This window comes from Oncorhynchus tshawytscha, linkage group LG04 (genome assembly GCF_018296145.1).
Source record: "Oncorhynchus tshawytscha isolate Ot180627B linkage group LG04, Otsh_v2.0, whole genome shotgun sequence".
Lineage (NCBI taxonomy): Eukaryota > Metazoa > Chordata > Actinopteri > Salmoniformes > Salmonidae > Oncorhynchus > Oncorhynchus tshawytscha.
This window is the reverse complement of record NC_056432.1, coordinates 5,265,718-5,285,717: the sequence shown is the minus strand read 5'-3', so window position 1 is coordinate 5,285,717 and position 20,000 is coordinate 5,265,718. Positions and strand designations below refer to the sequence as shown.

Here is a 20,000-nt window from a genome sequence, read left to right as displayed (position 1 = left end):
CAGAGAGCCCGAGAGACAGAGAGCCCGAGAGACAGAGAGCGAGAGACAGAGAGCGAGAGACAGAGAGCGAGAGACAGAGAGCGAGAGACAGAGAGCGAGAGACAGAGAGCGAGAGACAGAGAGCGAGAGAGTATTACTTGTGGTGTCTTTTACTAACCGACACATTACATAGATATTGCAGTAAAAACCCAGTGGAGGTTAAGTAGGTCGAGGGATGTTACCTGGTGCTAGTGGATGGAGCCTCCACGGGGGACATAGTCCCAGGCACAGGCCCAGCAGGGTTATAGGAGCCCAGGGGAAGCTCCAGAGGATAGGGCTGCTGGGTGGGGTGTTGATGCTGTTGCTGTGCAAAAGCCCGTTGGTACTGGTGCATCTGCCAGGGAGAAGGGACGGCGGTAACTAACGGTGACAGACGATCATAGACACCCTTCATTTGATCAATAGGAGTCTAAATCAAAATGGGAGAACTACCACTGGGAAGTATCAGCAGCAAGATGTTTTTTTTTTTAGATATTTTAATTAAAAAGTTGGTAATGACACAACGGAGGAAAAACTGCAAGTGATTGACCTGGAATCCCCTTACACTGTGTATAAGACAGTACAATTTGATTTGATTTGATGTGATTGACCTGGAATCTGCACTGTTCTTGTTGTGGAAATGCAACGACACCAGTTATTAACAGGGCAGGGGGCCAAGATAGTAAACAGTTTCATGACATGTCCAAGATGCCCTAAAAAAAAAAACAGCACAGAAACAAGACTCTCTGCCAAGCTTTCCAAGTGCAAAACAGAAGTGTTACTTCATAGTAAACTTCACCCCCCCAAAAGAAATCCTGTTGAGTAACCCTCTGTGGCCAAACACCAGCCCTCCACAAACATACTTGTTAAGACAGAGGTACTTTTAGCTTGTTTTCCACCCAACGGTTACCATCGGTTACCATCGGTTACCATCGGTCACCATCTGTCACCATCTGTCACCAACAGTTACCAACTGCTTCATTTCAGCAGGAATCTGCTCCGTCCACACAGTCAAGAGGAGAGGGTGAACTCCACCGGTTCGCTGTGTGTGTGTGTGTGTGTGTGTGTGTGTGGCCGTGTTCAATGAAATTATACCAAGATCAGGCTGTGTTTGTCTGTTATACTGACCACTCATAACTGAGTGTTTAAGAAACATTAGAAAATAAAATGGGAAAAACACTCAACGTTGGAAGAAGCTACACATGTTATTTATATATATATATGTTATTTATGTATAAATGTTGGAGCATACTAACCTGAAAGTTAAAATGTTATTTATATAAATATATATGTTATTTATGTATAAATGTTGGAGCATACTAACCCACGAGGGTGACTGAAAGATGAACGAGGTTCACACTCCAGTCCAGTCGGGGGCAGTAATGCATCTTGCGTGATGTATCGTTGTGGTCTCTACCTTCTTGCCCTTTGTGCTGTTGTCTGTGGCCATTAATGGTTGTACCCTGTTTTGTGTTGCTTTGTGTCTTATGCTGCTGCCATGCTGTGTTGTCTTATGTATGTAGTGTTGTGTTGCTGTAGGGTTGTGTTGTCTCTCTTTATGTAGGGTTGTGTTGTCTCTCTTTATGTAGGGTTGTGTTGTCTCTCTTTATGTAGGGTTGTGTTGTCTCTCTTTATGTAGGGTTGTGTTGTCTCTCTTTATGTAGGGTTGTGTTGCTGCCATGCTGTTTTGTCATAAATACTGATTTGTTCTTAACTGGCTTGCCTAGTTAAATAAAAGTTGGTTGCCAATTGCCATATAAACTCCCCAGAAGAATGCCACGCTGTGTTGACAGAAAACTAACTGAACACTAAGTGTCCTCTCTAATCTGTGGATTTAATTGTCGGGAATAGAGATCAAAACGATTCTGTGACTACAAAAAACGGGTCAAAATACTGTAAAAGATCCACACAAAAAAAAACACTAAGCACATTTCAGGTAAAATACAATAACCCAATGTTTATCTCCCAGCATCAGCTAGCTAGCTAAAATGTCCATGAATGTTTGTTTTCGACTTGTCCCCAAATGAAAACGTGACCTGAAAACGTGACCTGAAAACGTGACCTGAAAACGTGACCTGAAAACGTGACCTGAAAACGTGACCTGAAAACGTGACCTGAAAACGTGACCTGAAAACGTGCGTGTCACGAATGTGTCTGGTGGGGATTCAACCAACAACATGGAGGCAGTTCGATCAGCATTTAAAGTTGAGAAGACCCACAAAAGGCTGAATTTCCTTTATAAAAGCCAAATTAGACAATAGACGTGGCTCTTACCATGGCTGCATAGAGAGTCTGTTGTTGCTGATTCATGGGCTGCATCATCATCGGTTGTTGGAGCAGGGCCTGCTGCTGCTGCTGCTGCTGCTGTTGGAGCAGCTGTTGGAGCTGGATCGACTGCTGAAGGGCCTGCTGGTACTGTTGAAGGTACAGAGATAGTTAGATCATGTGGCTCTCTGTATAGTTCAGGACAACCCAGGACAGCCCGTCACCTTGCAGGGCGGTGTCATCGTGTGAGGGTGACTCAGTAGTACCTGAAGGTATTGGAGCTGCTGTGGATGGACAGGGTGACTCAGTAGTACCTGAAGGTATTGGAGCTGCTGTGGATGGACAGGGTGACTCAGTAGTACCTGAAGGTATTGGAGCTGCTGTGGATGGACAGGGTGACTCAGTAGTACCTGAAGGTATGGAGCTGCTGTGGATGGACAGGGTGACTCAGTAGTACCTGAAGGTATTGGAGCTGCTGTGGATGGACAGGGTGACTCAGTAGTACCTGAAGGTATTGGAGCTGCTGTGGATGGACAGGGTGACTCAGTAGTACCTGAAGGTATTGGAGCTGCTGTGGATGGACAGGGTGACTCAGTAGTACCTGAAGGTATTGGAGCTGCTGTGGATGGACAGGGTGACTCAGTAGTACCTGAAGGTATTGGAGCTGCTGTGGATGGACAGGGTGACTCAGTAGTACCTGAAGGTATTGGAGCTGCTGTGGATGGACAGGTGACTCAGTAGTACCTGAAGGTATTGGAGCTGCTGTGGATAGACAGGGTGACTCAGTAGTACCTGAAGGTATTGGAGCTGCTGTGGATGGACAGGGTGAAGTGGATCTTGTTGTTGTAGACGCAGGTCCCCAGGCTGCAGCTGCTGGAGGACCCTGTTGGCTGTCTGTGGAGCCACCGGCTGCCCATTCCCTGGGGTGGTCACTACGATAAAGCGTAGAGATATTTCATTGTTCATTTTGTCAAAAAAAAACAGAACATTTGTCTCCTTTTTTGTCGACCTAGTATCACAAAAAGCCGCCTGATGCCAGAACCTTACTTTAAAATATCGGTGCACCGAAGACTGTAAATTAAATGTTAATTGGTCGAGTACACATATTTTCACGTTTCCGTAGGAGCAGCGAAATGCTTGTGTTTCTAGCTCCAACAGTACAGTATTACCTAGCTAAATGCTTGTGTTTCTAGCTCCAACAGTAATACCTAACTAAATGCTTGTGTTTCTAGCTCCAACAGTAATACCTAACTAAATGCTTGTGTCTCTAGCTCCAACAGTAATACCTAGCTAAATGCTTGTGTCTCTAGCTCCAACAGTACAGTAATACCTAGCTAAATGCTTGTGTCTCTAGCTCCAACAGTACAGTAATACCTAGCTAAATGCTTGTGTTTCTAGCTCCAACAGTAATACCTAGCTAAATGCTTGTGTCTCTAGCTCAACAGTAATACCTAGCTAAATGCTTGTGTTTCTAGCTCCAACAGTAATACCTAGCTAAATGCTTGCGTTAAATCCAACAGTAATACCTAGCTAAATGCTTGTGTTTCTAGCTCCAACAGTACAGTAATACCTAGCTAAATGCTTGTGTTTCTAGCTCCAGCAGTAATACCTAACTAAATGCTTGTGTTTCTAGCTCCAACAGTACAGTAATACCTAGCTAAATGCTTGTGTTTCTAGCTCCAACAGTAATACCTAGCTAAATGCTTGTGTCTCTAGCTCCAACAGTAATACCTAGCTAAATGCTTGTGTTTCTAGCTCCAACAGTACAGTAATACCTAGCTAAATGTTTGTGTTTTAGCTCCAACAGTACAGTAATACCTCGTTAAAGGCTTGTGTTTCTAGCTCCAACAGCAATACCTATCTAAATGTTTGTGTTTCTAGCTCCAACAGTAATACCTAGTTAAATGATTGTGTTTCTAGCTCCAACAGTAATACCTAGCTAAATGCTTGTGTTTCTAGCTCCAACAGTAATACCTAGCTAAATCCTTGTGTTTCTAGCTCCAACAGTAATACCTAGCTAAATGCTTGTGTTTCTAGCTCCAACAGTAATACCGAGCTAAATGCTTGTGTTTCTAGCTCCAACAGTAATACCTAGTTAAAGGCTTGTGTTTCTAGCTCCAACAGTAATACCTAGCTAAATGCTTGTGTCTCTAGCTCAACAACAGTAATACCTAACTAAATGCTTGTGTCTCTAGCTCCAACAGTAATACCTAGCTAAATGCTTGTGTCTCTAGCTCCAACAGTACAGTAATACCTAGCTAAATGCTTGTGTTTCTAACTCCAACAGTACAGTAATACCTAACTAAATGCTTGTGTCTCTAGCTCCAACAGTAATACCTAGCTAAATGCTTGTGTCTCTAGCTCCAACAGTAATACCTAGCTAAATGCTTGTGTTTCTAGCTCCAACAGTAATACCTAACTAAATGCCTGTGTCTCTAGCTCCAACAGTACAGTAATACCTAACTAAATGCTTGTGTTTTTAGCTCCAACAGTAATACCTAACTAAATGCTTGTGTTTCTAGCTCCAACAGTAATACCTAACTAAATGCTTGTGTCTCTAGCTCCAACAGTAATACCTAGCTAAATGCTTGTGTTTCTAGCTCCAACAGTAATACCTAACTAAATGCTTGTGTTTCTAGCTCCAACAGTAATACCTAGCTAAATGCTTGTGTTTCTAGCTCCAACAGTAATACCTAGATAAATGCTTGTGTCTCTAGCTCCAACAGTAATACCTAGCTAAATGCTTGTGTTTCTAGCTCCAACAGTAATACCTAGCTAAATGCTTGTGTTTCTAGCTCCAACAGTACAGTAATACCTAGCTAAATGCTTGTGTTTCTAGCTCCAACAGTAATACCTAGCTAAATGCTTGTGTTCCTAGCTTTAACAGTAATACCTAGCTAAATGGCACTTAGGGGTTTCAGTGCCCATGGGGGGAACTTAGGGGTTTCAGTGCCCATGGGGGGGCACTTAGGGGTTTCAGTGCCCATGGGGGGCACTTAGGGGTTTCAGTGCCCATGGGGGCACTTAGGGGTTTCAGTGCCCATGGGGGGGAACTTAGGGGTTTCAGTGCCCATGGGGGGCACTTAGGGGTTTCAGTGCTCATGGGGGCACTTAGGGGTTTCAGTGCTCATAGGGGTGCCCATGGGGGGCACTTAGGGGTTTCAGTGCTCATGGGGGCACTTAGGGGTTTCAGTGCCCATGGGGGGCACTTAGGGGTTTCAGTGCCCATGGGGGGGGCACTTAGGGGTTTCAGTGCCCATGGGGGGGGGGGCACTTAGGGGTTTCAGTGCCCATGGGGGCACTTAGGGGTTTCAGTGCCCATGGGGGCACTTAGGGGTTTCAGTGCCCATGGGGGGCACTTAGGGGTTTCAGTGCCCATGGGGGGCACTTAGGGCACAAACCAGTGCCCATGGGGGCACTTAGGGGTTCCAGTGCCCATGGGGGGCACTTAGGGGGTTCCAGTGCCCATGGTTGGGGGCACTGTTTTAGGGGTTTCAGTGCCCATGGGGGGGGCACGGGGGTTTCAGTGCCCATGGGGGGAACTTAGGGGTGATCTCAGTGCCCATGGGGGCACTTGATTTTTCAGTGCCTTGCTCAAGGGCACAAAACGGCAGATAAAGAAAACAAACACACAGTAAAATGTGAACGCTCACCTTTCTGCCCATTGCTGACAGGTACAGAAGGCTCAGCTGTAGGGGTGCCGATGGGCGTGGCAGCGACCGGGGTGCCGGTTGCTACAGGAATGGGTAGCACATAACTGTTTGTAGCTTTGGGTCTTTGTCTCGGAGTGATGGAAGTTGCCGTCGGGCCCACGGACTCTGTGATTCTGGACCAGAAGAACACTTTTAGGTTTGGGGAACTTAAATGATCTCTCTTTCATATGACCTTGATTTTTATTTTTTTACATTCCCCTTGAGATTAAATCCCTTTTTGCTAGAGACCTGAGATTTAGATTCCAGAATATATAACGCACGGTGACATACCTGGAGCTTTCGTCATACTCTTCCTGGCAGCGAATTGGCTGGCTGTGAGCGGCTCAGGAAGCGACGTGGGGAGAGGAGAGTTCTGTAGGAGACAACGTGATGTTACACAACCATCATCTCAACCTAACTAACTCAGGGTGCATTGTGGGGAGAGGAGAGTTCTGTAGGAGACAACGTGATGTTACACAACCATCATCTCAACCTAACTAACACAGGGTGCATTGTGGGGAGAGGAGAGTTCTGTAGGAGACAACGTGATGTTACACAACCATCATCTCAACCTAACTAACTCAGGGTGCATTGTGGGGAGAGGAGAGTTCTGTAGGAGACAACGTGATGTTACACAACCATCATCTCAACCTAACTAACTCAGGGTGCATTGTGGGGAGAGGAGAGTTCTGTAGGAGACAACGTGATGTTACACAACCATCATCTCAACCTAACTAACTCAGGGTGCATTGTGGGGAGAGGAGGGTTCTGTAGGAGACCACCGGCTGCCCATTCCCTGGGGCTGTCGCTATGATAAAGCGTAGAGATACAATTTGATCAGGAATACAGTGTAGACATTGATAATGTTGTTAATGACTATTGTAGCTGGAAACGGCTGATTTGTTTTATGGAATACGCTGTGTACTACTCCCTTCACAGAACAGCGCAAACTGGCCCTAACCAGAATAGAAAGAGGAGTGGGAGGCCCCGGTGCACAACTGAGCAAGAGGACAAGTACATTAGAGAGTCTAGTTTGAGAAACAGATGCCTCACAAGTCCTCAACTGGCAGCTTCATTAAATATTACCCGCAAAACAACAGTCTCAACGTCAACAGTGATGAGGCGATTCCGGGATGCTGGCCTTCTAGGCAGAGTTGCAAAGAAAAAGCCACATCTCAGACTGGCCAATAAAAAGAAAAGATTAAGATGGGCAAAAGAACACAGACATTGGACAGAGGAAGATAGGGAAAAAAGTGTTACGGACAGACAAATGTATATTCTGAGGTGTTCGGGTTACAAAGAACAACATTCGTGAGACGCAGTAAAAATGAAAAGATGCTGGAGGAGTGAACCATCTGTCAAGCATGTTGGAGGGAATGTGATGGTCTGGGGGGCTTTGGGGATGGTAACGTGGGAGATTTGTACAGGGTAAAAGAGATCTTGAACAAGGAAGGCTATCACTCCATTTTGTAACGCCATGCCATACCCTGTGGACGGCGCTTAAATGGAGCCAATATCCTCCTACAACAGGACAATGACCCAAAGCACAGCTCCAAACTATGCAATAACTATTTAGGGAAGAAGCAGTCAGCTGGTATTCTGTCTATAATGGAGTGGCCAGCACAGTCACCGGATCTCAACCCTATTGAGCTGTTGTGGGAGCAGCTTGACTGTATGGTACGTAAGATGTACCCATCAAGCCAATCCAACTTGTATGAGGTGCTTCAGGAAGCATGGGGTGAAATCTCTTCAGATTACCTCAACAAATTGACAACTAGAAAGCCAAAGGTCTGCAAGGCTGTACGTGCTGCAAATGGAGGATTCGCTGAAGGAAAATTATTTCAATTTTATCATCATTTATAAACCTTGTCAACGTCTTGACTATATTTCCTATATTTTCATAGAAAACAATCATTTCTATTTGATCCCAAAGTTTTGAACACCACAATGAAAGAACAGCAACTTACAAAGAGATTTGGCACAGGACACTCCTTTCCAGCTAACTTGAAGGCAAAGTAGGAGACTTGATAGATATCTGGTCTCTTCTCATGGTCAGGCTCAAGCATATATCCTGGAGGAGACATGGGAGAAGAGTGGACATATAGTTTATTATAGCCTGGAGTAGAGGGGACATATAGTTTATTATAGCCTGGAGTCGAGGGGACATATAGTTTATTATAGCCTGGAGTAGAGGGGACATATAGTTTATTATAGCCTGGAGTAGAGGGGACATATAGTTTATTATAGCCTGGAGTCGAGGGGACATATAGTTTATTATAGCCTGGAGTCGAGGGGACATATAGTTTATTATAGCCTGGAGTAGAGGGGACATATAGTTTATTATAGCCTGGAGTAGAGGGACATATAGTTTATTATAGCCTGGAGTAGAGGGGACATATAGTTTAATATAGCCTGGAGGAGAGGTGGGAGTAGAGGGGACATATAGTTTAATATAGCCTGGAGAAGAGGTGGGAGTAGAGGGGACATATAGTTTAATATAGCCTGGAGTAGAGGGGACATATAGTTTATTATAGCCTGGAGTAGAGGGGACATATAGTTTAATATAGCCTGGAGGAGAGGTGGGAGTAGAGGGGACATATAGTTTAATATAGCCTGGAGTAGAGGGGACATATAGTTTAATATAGCCGGGAGTAGAGGAGACATATAGTTTATTATAGCCTGGAGTAGAGGGGACATATAGTTTATTATAGCCTGGAGTAGAGGGGACATATAGTTTAATATAGCCTGGAGTAGAGGAGACATATAGTTTATTATAGCCTGGAGTAGAGGAGACATATAGTTTACTATAGCCTGGAGGAGAGGGGACATATAGTTTAATATAGCCTGCAGGAGAGGTGGGAGTAGAGGAGACATATAGTTTATTATAGCCGGGAGTAGAGGGGACATATAGTTTACTATAGCCTGGAGTAGAGGGGACATATAGTTTATTATAGCCTGGAGTAGAGGGGACATATAGTTTATTATAGCCTGGAGTAGAGGAGACATATAGTTTACTATAGCCTGGAGTAGAGGGGACATATAGTTTACTATAGCCTGGAGAAGAGGGGACATATAGTTTACTATAGCCTGGAGTAGAGGGGACATATAGTTTACTATAGCCTGGAGAAGAGGTGGGAGTAGAGGGGACATATAGTTTAATATAGCCTGGAGTAGAGGGGACATATAGTTTACTATAGCCTGGAGGAGAGGGGACATATAGTTTACTATAGCCTGGAGGAGAGGTGGGAGTAGAGGGGACATATAGTTTAATATAGCCTGGAGGAGAGGTGGGAGTAGAGGGGACATATAGTTTACTATAGCCTGGAGGAGAGGTGGGAGTAGAGGGGACATATAGTTTAATATAGCCTGGAGGAGAGGTGGGAGTAGAGGGGACATATAGTTTAATATAGCCTGGGAGGTGGGAGTAGAGGGGACATATAGTTTAATATAGCCTGGAGTAGAGGTGGAGTAGAGGGGACATATAGTTTAATATAGCCTGGAGGAGAGGTGGGAGTAGAGGGGACATATAGTTTACTATAGCCTGGAGAAGAGGGGACATATAGTTTACTATAGCCTGGAGGAGAGGTGGAGTAGAGGGGACATATAGTTTACTATAGCCTGGAGAAGAGGGGACATATAGTTTACTATAGCCTGGAGGAGAGGTGGAGTAGAGGGGACATATAGTTTACTATAGCCTGGAGAAGAGGGGACATATAGTTTACTATAGCCTGGAGGAGAGGTGGAGTAGAGGGGACATATAGTTTAATATAGCCTGGAGTAGAGGGGACATATAGTTTAATATAGCCTGGAGAAGAGGGGACATATAGTTTAATATAGCCTGGAGTAGAGGGGACATATAGTTTAATATAGCCTGGAGGAGAGGTGGGAGTAGAGGGGACATATAGTTTAATATAGCCTGGAGGAGAGGTGGGAGTAGAGGGGACATATAGTTTAATATAGCCTGGAGAAGAGGGGACATATAGTTTACTATAGCCTGGAGTAGAGGAGACATATAGTTTATTATAGCCTGGAGTAGAGGGGACATATAGTTTACTATAGCCTGGAGTAGAGGGGACATATAGTTTATTATAGCCTGGAGTAGAGGGGACATATAGTTTACTATAGGCTGGAGAAGAGGTGGGAGTGGAGAGAGGGACATATAGTTTATTATAGCCTGGAGTAGAGGGGACATATAGTTTAATATAGCCTGGAGTAGAGGGGACATATAGTTTATTATAGCCTGGAGTAGAGGGGACATATAGTTTAATATAGCCTGGAGTAGAGGGGACATATAGTTTAATATAGCCTGGAGTAGAGGGGACATATAGTTTACTATAGGCTGGAGAAGAGGTGGGAGTAGAGGGGACATATAGTTTAATATAGCCTGGAGTAGAGGGGACATATAGTTTAATATAGCCTGGAGTAGAGGGGACATATAGTTTAATATAGCCTGGAGGAGAGGTGGGAGTAGAGGGGACATATAGTTTATTATAGCCTGGAGTAGAGGGGACATATAGTTTACTATAGCCTGGAGTAGAGGGACATATAGTTTAATATAGCCTGGAGTAGAGGGGACATATAGTTTAATATAGCCTGGAGTAGAGGGGACATATAGTTTAATATAGCCTGGAGTAGAGGGGACATATAGTTTACTATAGCCTGGAGGAGAGGGGACATATAGTTTAATATAGCCTGGAGTAGAGGGGACATATAGTTTACTATAGCCTGGAGGAGAGGGGACATATAGTTTAATATAGCCTGGAGTAGAGGGGACATATAGTTTATTATAGCCTGGAGTAGAGGGGACATATAGTTTAATATAGCCTGGAGTAGAGGGGACATATAGTTTATTATAGCCTGGAGGAGAGGAGACATATAGTTTATTATAGCCTGGAGTAGAGAGGGGACATATAGTTTATTATAGCCTGGAGGAGAGGGGACATATAGTTTAATATAGCCTGGAGTAGAGGTGGGAGTAGAGGGGACATATAGTTTATTATAGCCTGAGGAGTAGAGGGGACATATAGTTTAATATAGCCTGGAGTAGAGGGGACATATAGTTTATTATAGCCTGGAGGAGAGGGGACATATAGTTTAATATAGGCTGGAGTAGAGGGGACATATAGTTTATTATAGCCTGGAGTAGAGGGGACATATAGTTTATTATAGCCTGGAGTAGAGGGGACATATAGTTTATTATAGCCTGGAGGAGAGGTGGGAGTAGAGGGGACATATAGTTTAATATAGCCTGGAGGTAGAGGGGACATATAGTTTAATATAGCCTGGAGTAGAGGGGACATATAGTTTATTATAGCCTGGAGGAGAGGGGACATATAGTTTATTATAGCCTGGAGTAGAGGGGACATATAGTTTATTATAGCCTGGAGTAGAGGGGACATATAGTTTATTATAGCCTGGAGTAGAGGGGACATATAGTTTATTATAGCCTGAGTAGAGGGGACATATAGTTTATTATAGCCTGGAGTAGAGGGGACATATAGTTTATTATAGCCTGGAGTAGAGGGGACATATAGTTTAATATAGCCTGGAGTAGAGGGGACATATAGTTTATTATAGCCTGGAGTAGAGGGGACATATAGTTTATTATAGCCTGGAGAGAGGGGACATATAGTTTATTATAGCCTGGAGGAGGAGACATATAGTTTATTATAGCCTGGAGGAGAGGAGACATATAGTTTATTATAGCCTGGAGTAGAGGGGACATATAGTTTATTATAGCCTGGAGTAGAGGGGACATATAGTTTATTATAGCCTGGAGTAGAGGGGACATATAGTTTATTATAGCCTGGAGTAGAGGGGACATATAGTTTATTATAGCCTGGAGGAGAGGGGACATATAGTTTATTATAGCCTGGAGTAGAGGGGACATATAGTTTATTATAGCCTGGAGTAGAGGGGACATATAGTTTATTATAGCCTGGAGTAGAGGGGACATATAGTTTATTATAGCCTGGAGTAGAGGGGACATATAGTTTATTATAGCCTGGAGTAGAGGGGACATATAGTTTAATATAGCCTGGAGTAGAGGGGACATATAGTTTATTATAGCCTGGAGTAGAGGGGACATATAGTTTATTATAGCCTGGAGGAGAGGTGACATATAGTTTATTATAGCCTGGAGTAGAGGGGACATATAGTTTATTATAGCCTGGAGGAGAGGGGACATATAGTTTATTATAGCCTGGAGTAGAGGGGACATATAGTTTATTATAGCCTGGAGTAGAGGGGACATATAGTTTATTATAGCCTGGAGGAGAGGAGACATATAGTTTATTATAGCCTGGAGGAGAGGAGACATATAGTTTATTATAGCCTGGAGTAGAGGAGACATATAGTTTATTATAGCCTGGAGGAGAGGAGACATATAGTTTATTATAGCCTGGAGTAGAGGGGACATATAGTTTATTATAGCCTGGAGTAGAGGGGACATATAGTTTAATATAGCCTGGAGTAGAGGGGACATATAGTTTATTATAGCCTGGAGTAGAGGGGACATATAGTTTATTATAGCCTGGAGTAGAGGGGACATATAGTTTATTATAGCCTGGAGTAGAGGGGACATATAGTTTATTATAGCCTGGAGTAGAGGGACATATAGTTTATTATAGCCTGGAGGAGAGGTGGGAGTAGAGGGGACATATAGTTTACTATAGCCTGGAGGAGAGGGGACATATAGTTTACTATAGCCTGGAGTAGAGGGGACATATAGTTTAATATAGCCTGGAGTAGAGGGGACATATAGTTTAATATAGCCTGGAGTAGAGGGGACATATAGTTTATTATAGCCTGGAGTAGAGGGGACATATAGTTTATTATAGCCTGGAGTAGAGGGGACATATAGTTTAATATAGCCTGGAGTAGAGGGGACATATAGTTTATTATAGCCTGGAGTAGAGGGACATATAGTTTATTATAGCCTGGAGGAGAGGGACATATAGTTTAATATAGCCTGGAGTAGAGGGGACATATAGTTTAATATAGCCTGGACATATAGTTTAATATAGAGGGGACATATAGTTTATTATAGCCTGGAGTAGAGGGGACATATAGTTTATTATAGCCTGGAGGAGAGGTGACATATAGTTTATTATAGCCTGGAGGAGAGGGACATATAGTTTAATATAGCCTGGAGGAGAGGGACATATAGTTTATTATAGCCTGGAGTAGAGGGGACATATAGTTTATTATAGCCTGGAGTAGAGGGGACATATAGTTTAATATAGCCTGGAGGAGAGGTGGGAGTAGAGGGGACATATAGTTTATTATAGCCTGGAGTAGAGGGGACATATAGTTTAATATAGCCTGGAGGAGAGGGGACATATAGTTTAATATAGCCTGGAGGAGAGGGGACATATAGTTTATTATAGCCTGGAGGAGAGAGGGACATATAGTTTAATATAGCCTGGAGAGAGGGGACATATAGTTTAATATAGCCTGGAGGAGAGGGGACATATAGTTTGGAGGAGAGGGGACAATATAGCCTGGAGGAGAGTAGAGGGGACATATAGTTTATTATAGCCTGGAGTAGAGGGGACATATAGTTTAATATAGCCTGGAGGAGAGGGGACATATAGTTTATTATAGCCTGGAGGAGAGGGGACATATAGTTTAATATAGCCTGGAGAGAGGGGACATATAGTTTAATATAGCCTGGAGGAGAGAGTAGAGGGGACATATAGTTTAATTATAGCCTGGAGGAGAGGGGACATATAGTTTATTATAGCCTGGAGGAGAGTAGAGAGGGACATATAGTTTATTATAGCCTGGAGGAGAGGGGACATATAGTTTATTATAGCCTGGAGTAGAGGGGACATATAGTTTAATATAGCCTGGAGGAGAGGGGACATATAGTTTAATATAGCCTGGAGGGAGGTGGGGAGAGGGGACATATAGTTTAATATAGCCTGGAGGAGAGGGGACATATAGTTTATTATAGCCTGGAGTAGAGGGGACATATAGTTTAATATAGCCTGGAGTAGAGGGGACATATAGTTTAATATAGCCTGGAGGAGAGGGGACATATAGTTTAATATAGCCTGGAGGGAGTGGGAGAGGGGACATATAGTTTAATATAGCCTGGAGGAGAGGGGACATATAGTTTAATATAGCCTGGAGGAGAGGGGACATATAGTTTAATATAGCCTGGAGGTGGGAGAGAGGGGACATATAGTTTATTATAGCCTGGAGGAGAGGGGACATATAGTTTAATATAGCCTGAGAGGGGACATATAGTTTATTATAGCCTGGAGTAGAGGGGACATATAGTTTAATATAGCCTGGAGGAGAGGGGACATATAGTTTAATATAGCCTGGAGTAGAGGGGACATATAGTTTATTATAGCCTGGAGTAGAGGGGACATATAGTTTATTATAGCCTGGAGTAGAGGGGACATATAGTTTAATATAGCCTGGAGTAGAGGACATATAGTTTATTATAGCCTGGAGTAGAGGGGACATATAGTTTAATATAGCCTGGAGGAGAGGGACATATAGTTTATTATAGCCTGGAGGAGAGGGGACATATAGTTTATTATAGCCTGAGTAGAGGGACATATAGTTTATTATAGCCTGGAGTAGAGGGACATATAGTTTATTATAGCCTGGAGTAGAGGACATATAGATAGCCTGGATAGAGGACATATAGTTTATTATAGCCTGGAGTAGAGGGGACATATAGTTTAATATAGCCTGGAGGAGAGGGACATATAGTTTTATTATAGCCTGGAGGAGAGGTAGTTTAATATAGCCTGGAGTAGAGGGACATATAGTTTATAGCCTATAGCCTGGAGGAGAGGGGACATATAGTTTAATATAGCCTGGAGTGGGAGAGGGGACATATAGTTTAATATAGCCTGGAGGAGAGGTGGGAGTAGAGGGACATATAGTTTAATATAGCCTGGAGGAGAGGGACATATAGTTTAATATAGCCTGGAGGAGAGGTGGGAGCAGAGGGACATATAGTTTAATATAGCCTGGAGGAGAGGAGAGAGGGACATATAGTTTAATATAGCCTGGAGTAGAGGGGACATATAGTTTAATATAGCCTGGAGTAGAGGGACATATAGTTTATTATAGCCTGGAATAGAGGGGACATATAGTTTATTATAGCCTGGAGGAGAGGGGACATATAGTTTAATATAGCCTGAGGAGAGGTGGGAGTAGAGGGGACATATAGTTTATTATAGCCTGGAGGAGAGGGGACATATAGTTTAATATAGCCTGGAGCAGAGGGGACATATAGTTTATTATAGCCTGGAGGAGAGGGGACATATAGATATAGGAGTGGAGAGGGGACATATAGTTTAATATAGCCTGGATAGAGGGGACATATAGTTTAATATAGCCTGGAGGAGAGGGGACATATAGTTTAATATAGCCTGGAGGAGAGGAGAGGGACATATAGTTTCATATGCCTGGAACAGAGGAGTGGAGCAGAGGACATATAGTTTAATATAGCCTGGAGTAGAGGGACATATAGTTTAATATAGCCCGAGCAGAGGGGACATATAGTTTAATATAGCCTGGAGTAGAGGGGACATATAGTTTAATATAGCCTGAAGAGGTAGAGGGGACATATAGTTTAATATAGCCTGGAGCAGAGGGGACATATAGTTTAATATAGCCTGAGGAGAGGTGGAGCAGAGGGACATATAGTTTAATATAGCCTGGAGGAGAGGAGAGGGGACATATAGTTTAATATAGCCTGGAGGAGAGGGGGAGAGGGGACATATAGTTTAATATAGCCTGGAGGAGAGGTGGGAGAGGGGACATATAGTTTAATATAGCCTGGAGGAGAGGTGGGGGGACATATAGTTTAATATAGCCTGGAGGAGAGGGGACATATAGTTTAATATAGCCTGGAGGAGAGGGGACATATAGTTTAATATAGCCTGGAGGGGAGGTAGAGGGGACATATAGTTTAATATAGCCTGGAGGAGAGGGACATATAGTTTAATATAGCCTGGAGGAGAGGGGACATATAGTTTAATATAGCCTGGAGGAGAGGTGGGAGAGGGACATATAGTTTAATATAGCCTGGAGCAGAGGGGACATATAGTTTAATATAGCCTGGAGAGAGGGGACATATAGTTTAATATAGCCTGGAGTAGAGCAGGGACATATAGTTTAATATAGCCTGAGAGAGAGGGACATATAGTTTAATATAGCCTGGAGTAGAGGGGACATATAGTTTAATATAGCCTGGAGGAGAGAGGGACATATAGTTTAATATAGCCTGGAGCAGAGGGGACATATAGTTTAATATAGCCTGAGAGGACATATAGTTTAATATAGCCTGGAGCAGAGGGACATATAGTTTAATATAGCCTGGAGTAGAGGGGACATATAGTTTAATATAGCCTGGAGGAGAGGGACATATAGTTTAATATAGCCTGGAGGAGAGGGGACATATAGTTTACTATAGCCTGGAGGAGAGGGGACATATAGTTTAATATAGCCTGGAGGAGAGGTGGGAGCAGAGGTGACATATAGTTTATTATAGCCTGGAGGAGAGGGGACATATAGTTTAATATAGCCTGGAGAGAGGTGGGAGAGGGGACATATAGTTTAATATAGCCTGGAGGAGAGGACATATAGTTTATTATAGCCTGGAGAGAGAGGGGACATATAGTTTAATATAGCCTGGAGGAGAGGTGGGAGAGAGGGGACATATAGTTTAATATAGCCTGGAGGAGAGGTGGGAGTAGAGGGGACATATAGTTTAATATAGCCTGAGAGAGGTGGAGCAGAGGGGACATATAGTTTATTATAGCCTGGAGGAGAGGGGACATATAGTTTAATATAGCCTGGAGTAGAGGGGACATATAGTTTAATATAGCCTGGAGGAGAGGGACATATAGTTTAATATAGCCTGGAGGAGAGGTGGGAGTAGAGGTGACATATAGTTTATTATAGCCTGGAGGAGAGGTGACATATAGTTTAATATAGCCTGAGAGAGAGGGACATATAGTTTAATATAGCCTGGAGGAGAGGTGGGAGCAGAGGGGACATATAGTTTATTATAGCCTGGAGAGAGAGGGACATATAGTTTAATATAGCCTGGAGAGAGGTGGGAGAGAGGGGACATATAGTTTAATATAGCCTGGAGCAGAGGGGACATATAGTTTATTATAGCCTGGAGCAGAGGGACATATAGTTTATTATAGCCTGGAGTAGAGGGGACATATAGTTTATTATAGCCTGGAGTAGAGGGACATATAGTTTATTATAGCCTGGAGTAGAGGGACATATAGTTTATTATAGCCTGGAGGAGAGGGGACATATAGTTTATTATAGCCTGGAGAAGAGGGGACATATAGTTTAATATAGCCTGGAGTAGAGGGACATATAGTTTATTATAGCCTGGAGAAGAGGGGACATATAGTTTATTATAGCCTGGAGCAGAGGGGACATATAGTTTATTATAGCCTGGAGGAGAGGACATATAGCTTTACTATAGCCTGAGAGGTAGAGGGGACATATAGTTTATTATAGCCTGGAGAAGAGGGGACATATAGTTTAATATAGCCTGAGTAGAGGGGACATATAGTTTAATATAGCCTGGAGTAGAGGGGACATATAGTTTAATATAGCCTGGAGGAGAGGTGGGAGCAGAGGGACATATAGTTTATTATAGCCTGGAGTAGAGGGGACATATAGTTTAATATAGCCTGGAGGAGAGTAGAGGGGACATATAGTTTAATATAGCCTGGAGGAGAGTAGAGGGGACATATAGTTTAATATAGCCTGGAGGAGAGGACAGAGGGGACATATAGTTTAATATAGCCTGGAGGAGAGGTGGGAGCAGGGGACATATAGTTTAATATAGCCTGGAGGAGAGGGGACATATAGTTTAATATAGCCTGAGAAGAGAGGACATATAGTTTAATATAGCCTGGAGAGAGGGGACATATAGTTTATTATAGCCTGGAGGAGAGGTGACATATAGTTTATTATAGCCTGGAGTAGAGGGGACATATAGTTTAATATAGCCTGGAGGAGAGGTGGAGCAGAGGGACATATAGTTTAATATAGCCTGGAGGAGAGGGGACATATAGTTTAATATAGCCTGGAGTAGAGGGGACATATAGTAATATAGGAGGAGAGGGGACATATAGTTTATTATAGCCTGGAGGAGGGGACATATAGTTTAATATAGCCTGGAGAGAGGGGACATATAGTTTAATATAGCCTGGAGGAGAGGTGGAGAGGGGACATATAGTTTAATATAGCCTGGAGCAGAGGGGACATATAGTTTAATATAGCCTGGAGGAGAGGTGGGGAGTAGAGGGACATATAGTTTATTATAGCTGGAGGAGAGGTGGAGTAGAGGGACATATAGTTTAATTATAGCCTGGAGGAGAGGGGACATATAGTTTAATATAGCCTGGAGTAGAGGGACATATAGTTTATCATAGCCTGGAGCAGAGGACATATAGTTTAATATAGCCTGGAGGAGAGGGGACATATAGTTTAATATAGCCTGAGGAGAGGGGACATATAGTTTAATATAGCCTGGAGGAGAGGTGGAGCAGAGGGGACATATAGTTTATTATAGCCTGGAGAGAGAGCAGAGGACATATAGTTTAATATAGCCTGGAGGAGAGGTGGAGCAGAGGGGACATATAGTTTAATATAGCCTGGAGCAGAGGGACATATAGTTTAATATAGCCTGGAGTAGAGGGGACATATAGTTTAATATAGCCTGGAGTAGAGGGACATATAGTTTACTATAGCCTGGAGAGAGGGGACATATAGTTTAATTATAGCCTGGAGAGAGGACATATAGTTTAATATAGCCTGGAGAGAGGGACATATAGTTTAATATAGCCTGGAGAAGAGGACATGAGACATATAGTTTTACATATAGCCTGGAGAAGAGGGGACATATAGTTTAATATAGCCTGGAGGAGAGGTGGGAGTAGAGGGGACATATAGTTTAATATAGCCTGGAGGAGAGGGGACATATAGTTTAATATAGAGGTGGGAGTAGAGGGGACATATAGTTTAATATAGCCTGAGAGGAGGTGGGAGTAGAGGGACATATAGTTTAATATAGCCTGGAGGAGAGGGACATATAGTTTAATATAGCCTGGAGGAGAGGTGGGAGTAGAGGGGACATATAGTTTAATATAGCCTGGAGAGGGACATATAGTTTAATATAGCCTGGAGAGAGGGGACATATAGTTTAATATAGCCTGGAGTAGAGGGGACATATAGTTTAATATAGCCTGGAGGAGAGGTGGGACAGAGGGGACATATAGTTTAATAGAGCCTGGAGCAGAGGGGACATATAGTTTAACATAGCCTGAGAGGTGGGAGAGGGACACATAGTTTAATTATAGCCTGGAGGTGGAGAGAGGGGACATATAGTTTAATATAGCCTGAGGAGAGGTGGGAGAGAGGGACATATAGTTTAATATAGCCTGGAGCAGAGGGGACACATAGTTTAATATAGCCTGGAGGAGAGGGGACATATAGTTTAATATAGCCTGGAGGAGAGGGGACATATAGTTTAATATAGCCTGGAGGAGAGGTGGGAGTAGAGGACATATAGTTTAATATAGCCTGAGGAGAGGTGGAGCAGAGGGGACATATAGTTTAATATAGCCTGGAGCAGAGGGACATATAGTTTAATATAGCCTGGAGCAGAGGGGACATATAGTTTAATATAGCCTGGAGTGGGGAGAGAGGGACATATAGTTTAATATAGCCTGGAGCAGAGATAGTTTAACATAGCCTGGAGGAGAGGACATATAGTTTAATATAGCCTGGAGGAGAGGTGGGAGTAGAGGGACATATAGTTTAATATAGCCTGGAGGAGAGAGAGGGGACATATAGTTTAATATAGCCTGGAGTGAGAGGGGACATAGTTTAATATAGCCTGGAGATATATAGAGGGAGAGGGGACATAGGTTTAATATAGCCTGGAGGAGAGGGGAGGAGAGGGACATATAGTTTAATATAGCCTGAGAAGAGGTGGAGAGAGGGACATATAGTTTAATA

General features: G+C 43.2%; 1 protein-coding gene across 2 annotated transcripts in view; it reads right to left on the bottom strand.

Moving 5' to 3' along the window:
• Nucleotides 1–20,000, bottom strand: part of bmp2k (BMP2 inducible kinase) — a 94,227-nt gene that overhangs the window by 11,313 nt on the left and 62,914 nt on the right. For both annotated transcript variants that reach the window (XM_042320245.1, XM_042320244.1), the window contains exons 8-13: nt 7,943–8,046; nt 6,273–6,348; nt 5,937–6,113; nt 3,076–3,215; nt 2,293–2,433; nt 222–373 (exon numbers count right to left, since the gene is read on the bottom strand). In XM_042320245.1, the coding sequence (XP_042176179.1) occupies nt 222–373; nt 2,293–2,433; nt 3,076–3,215; nt 5,937–6,113; nt 6,273–6,348; nt 7,943–8,046 (790 nt within the window). The remainder of the gene's footprint in view (nt 1–221; nt 374–2,292; nt 2,434–3,075; nt 3,216–5,936; nt 6,114–6,272; nt 6,349–7,942; nt 8,047–20,000) is intronic.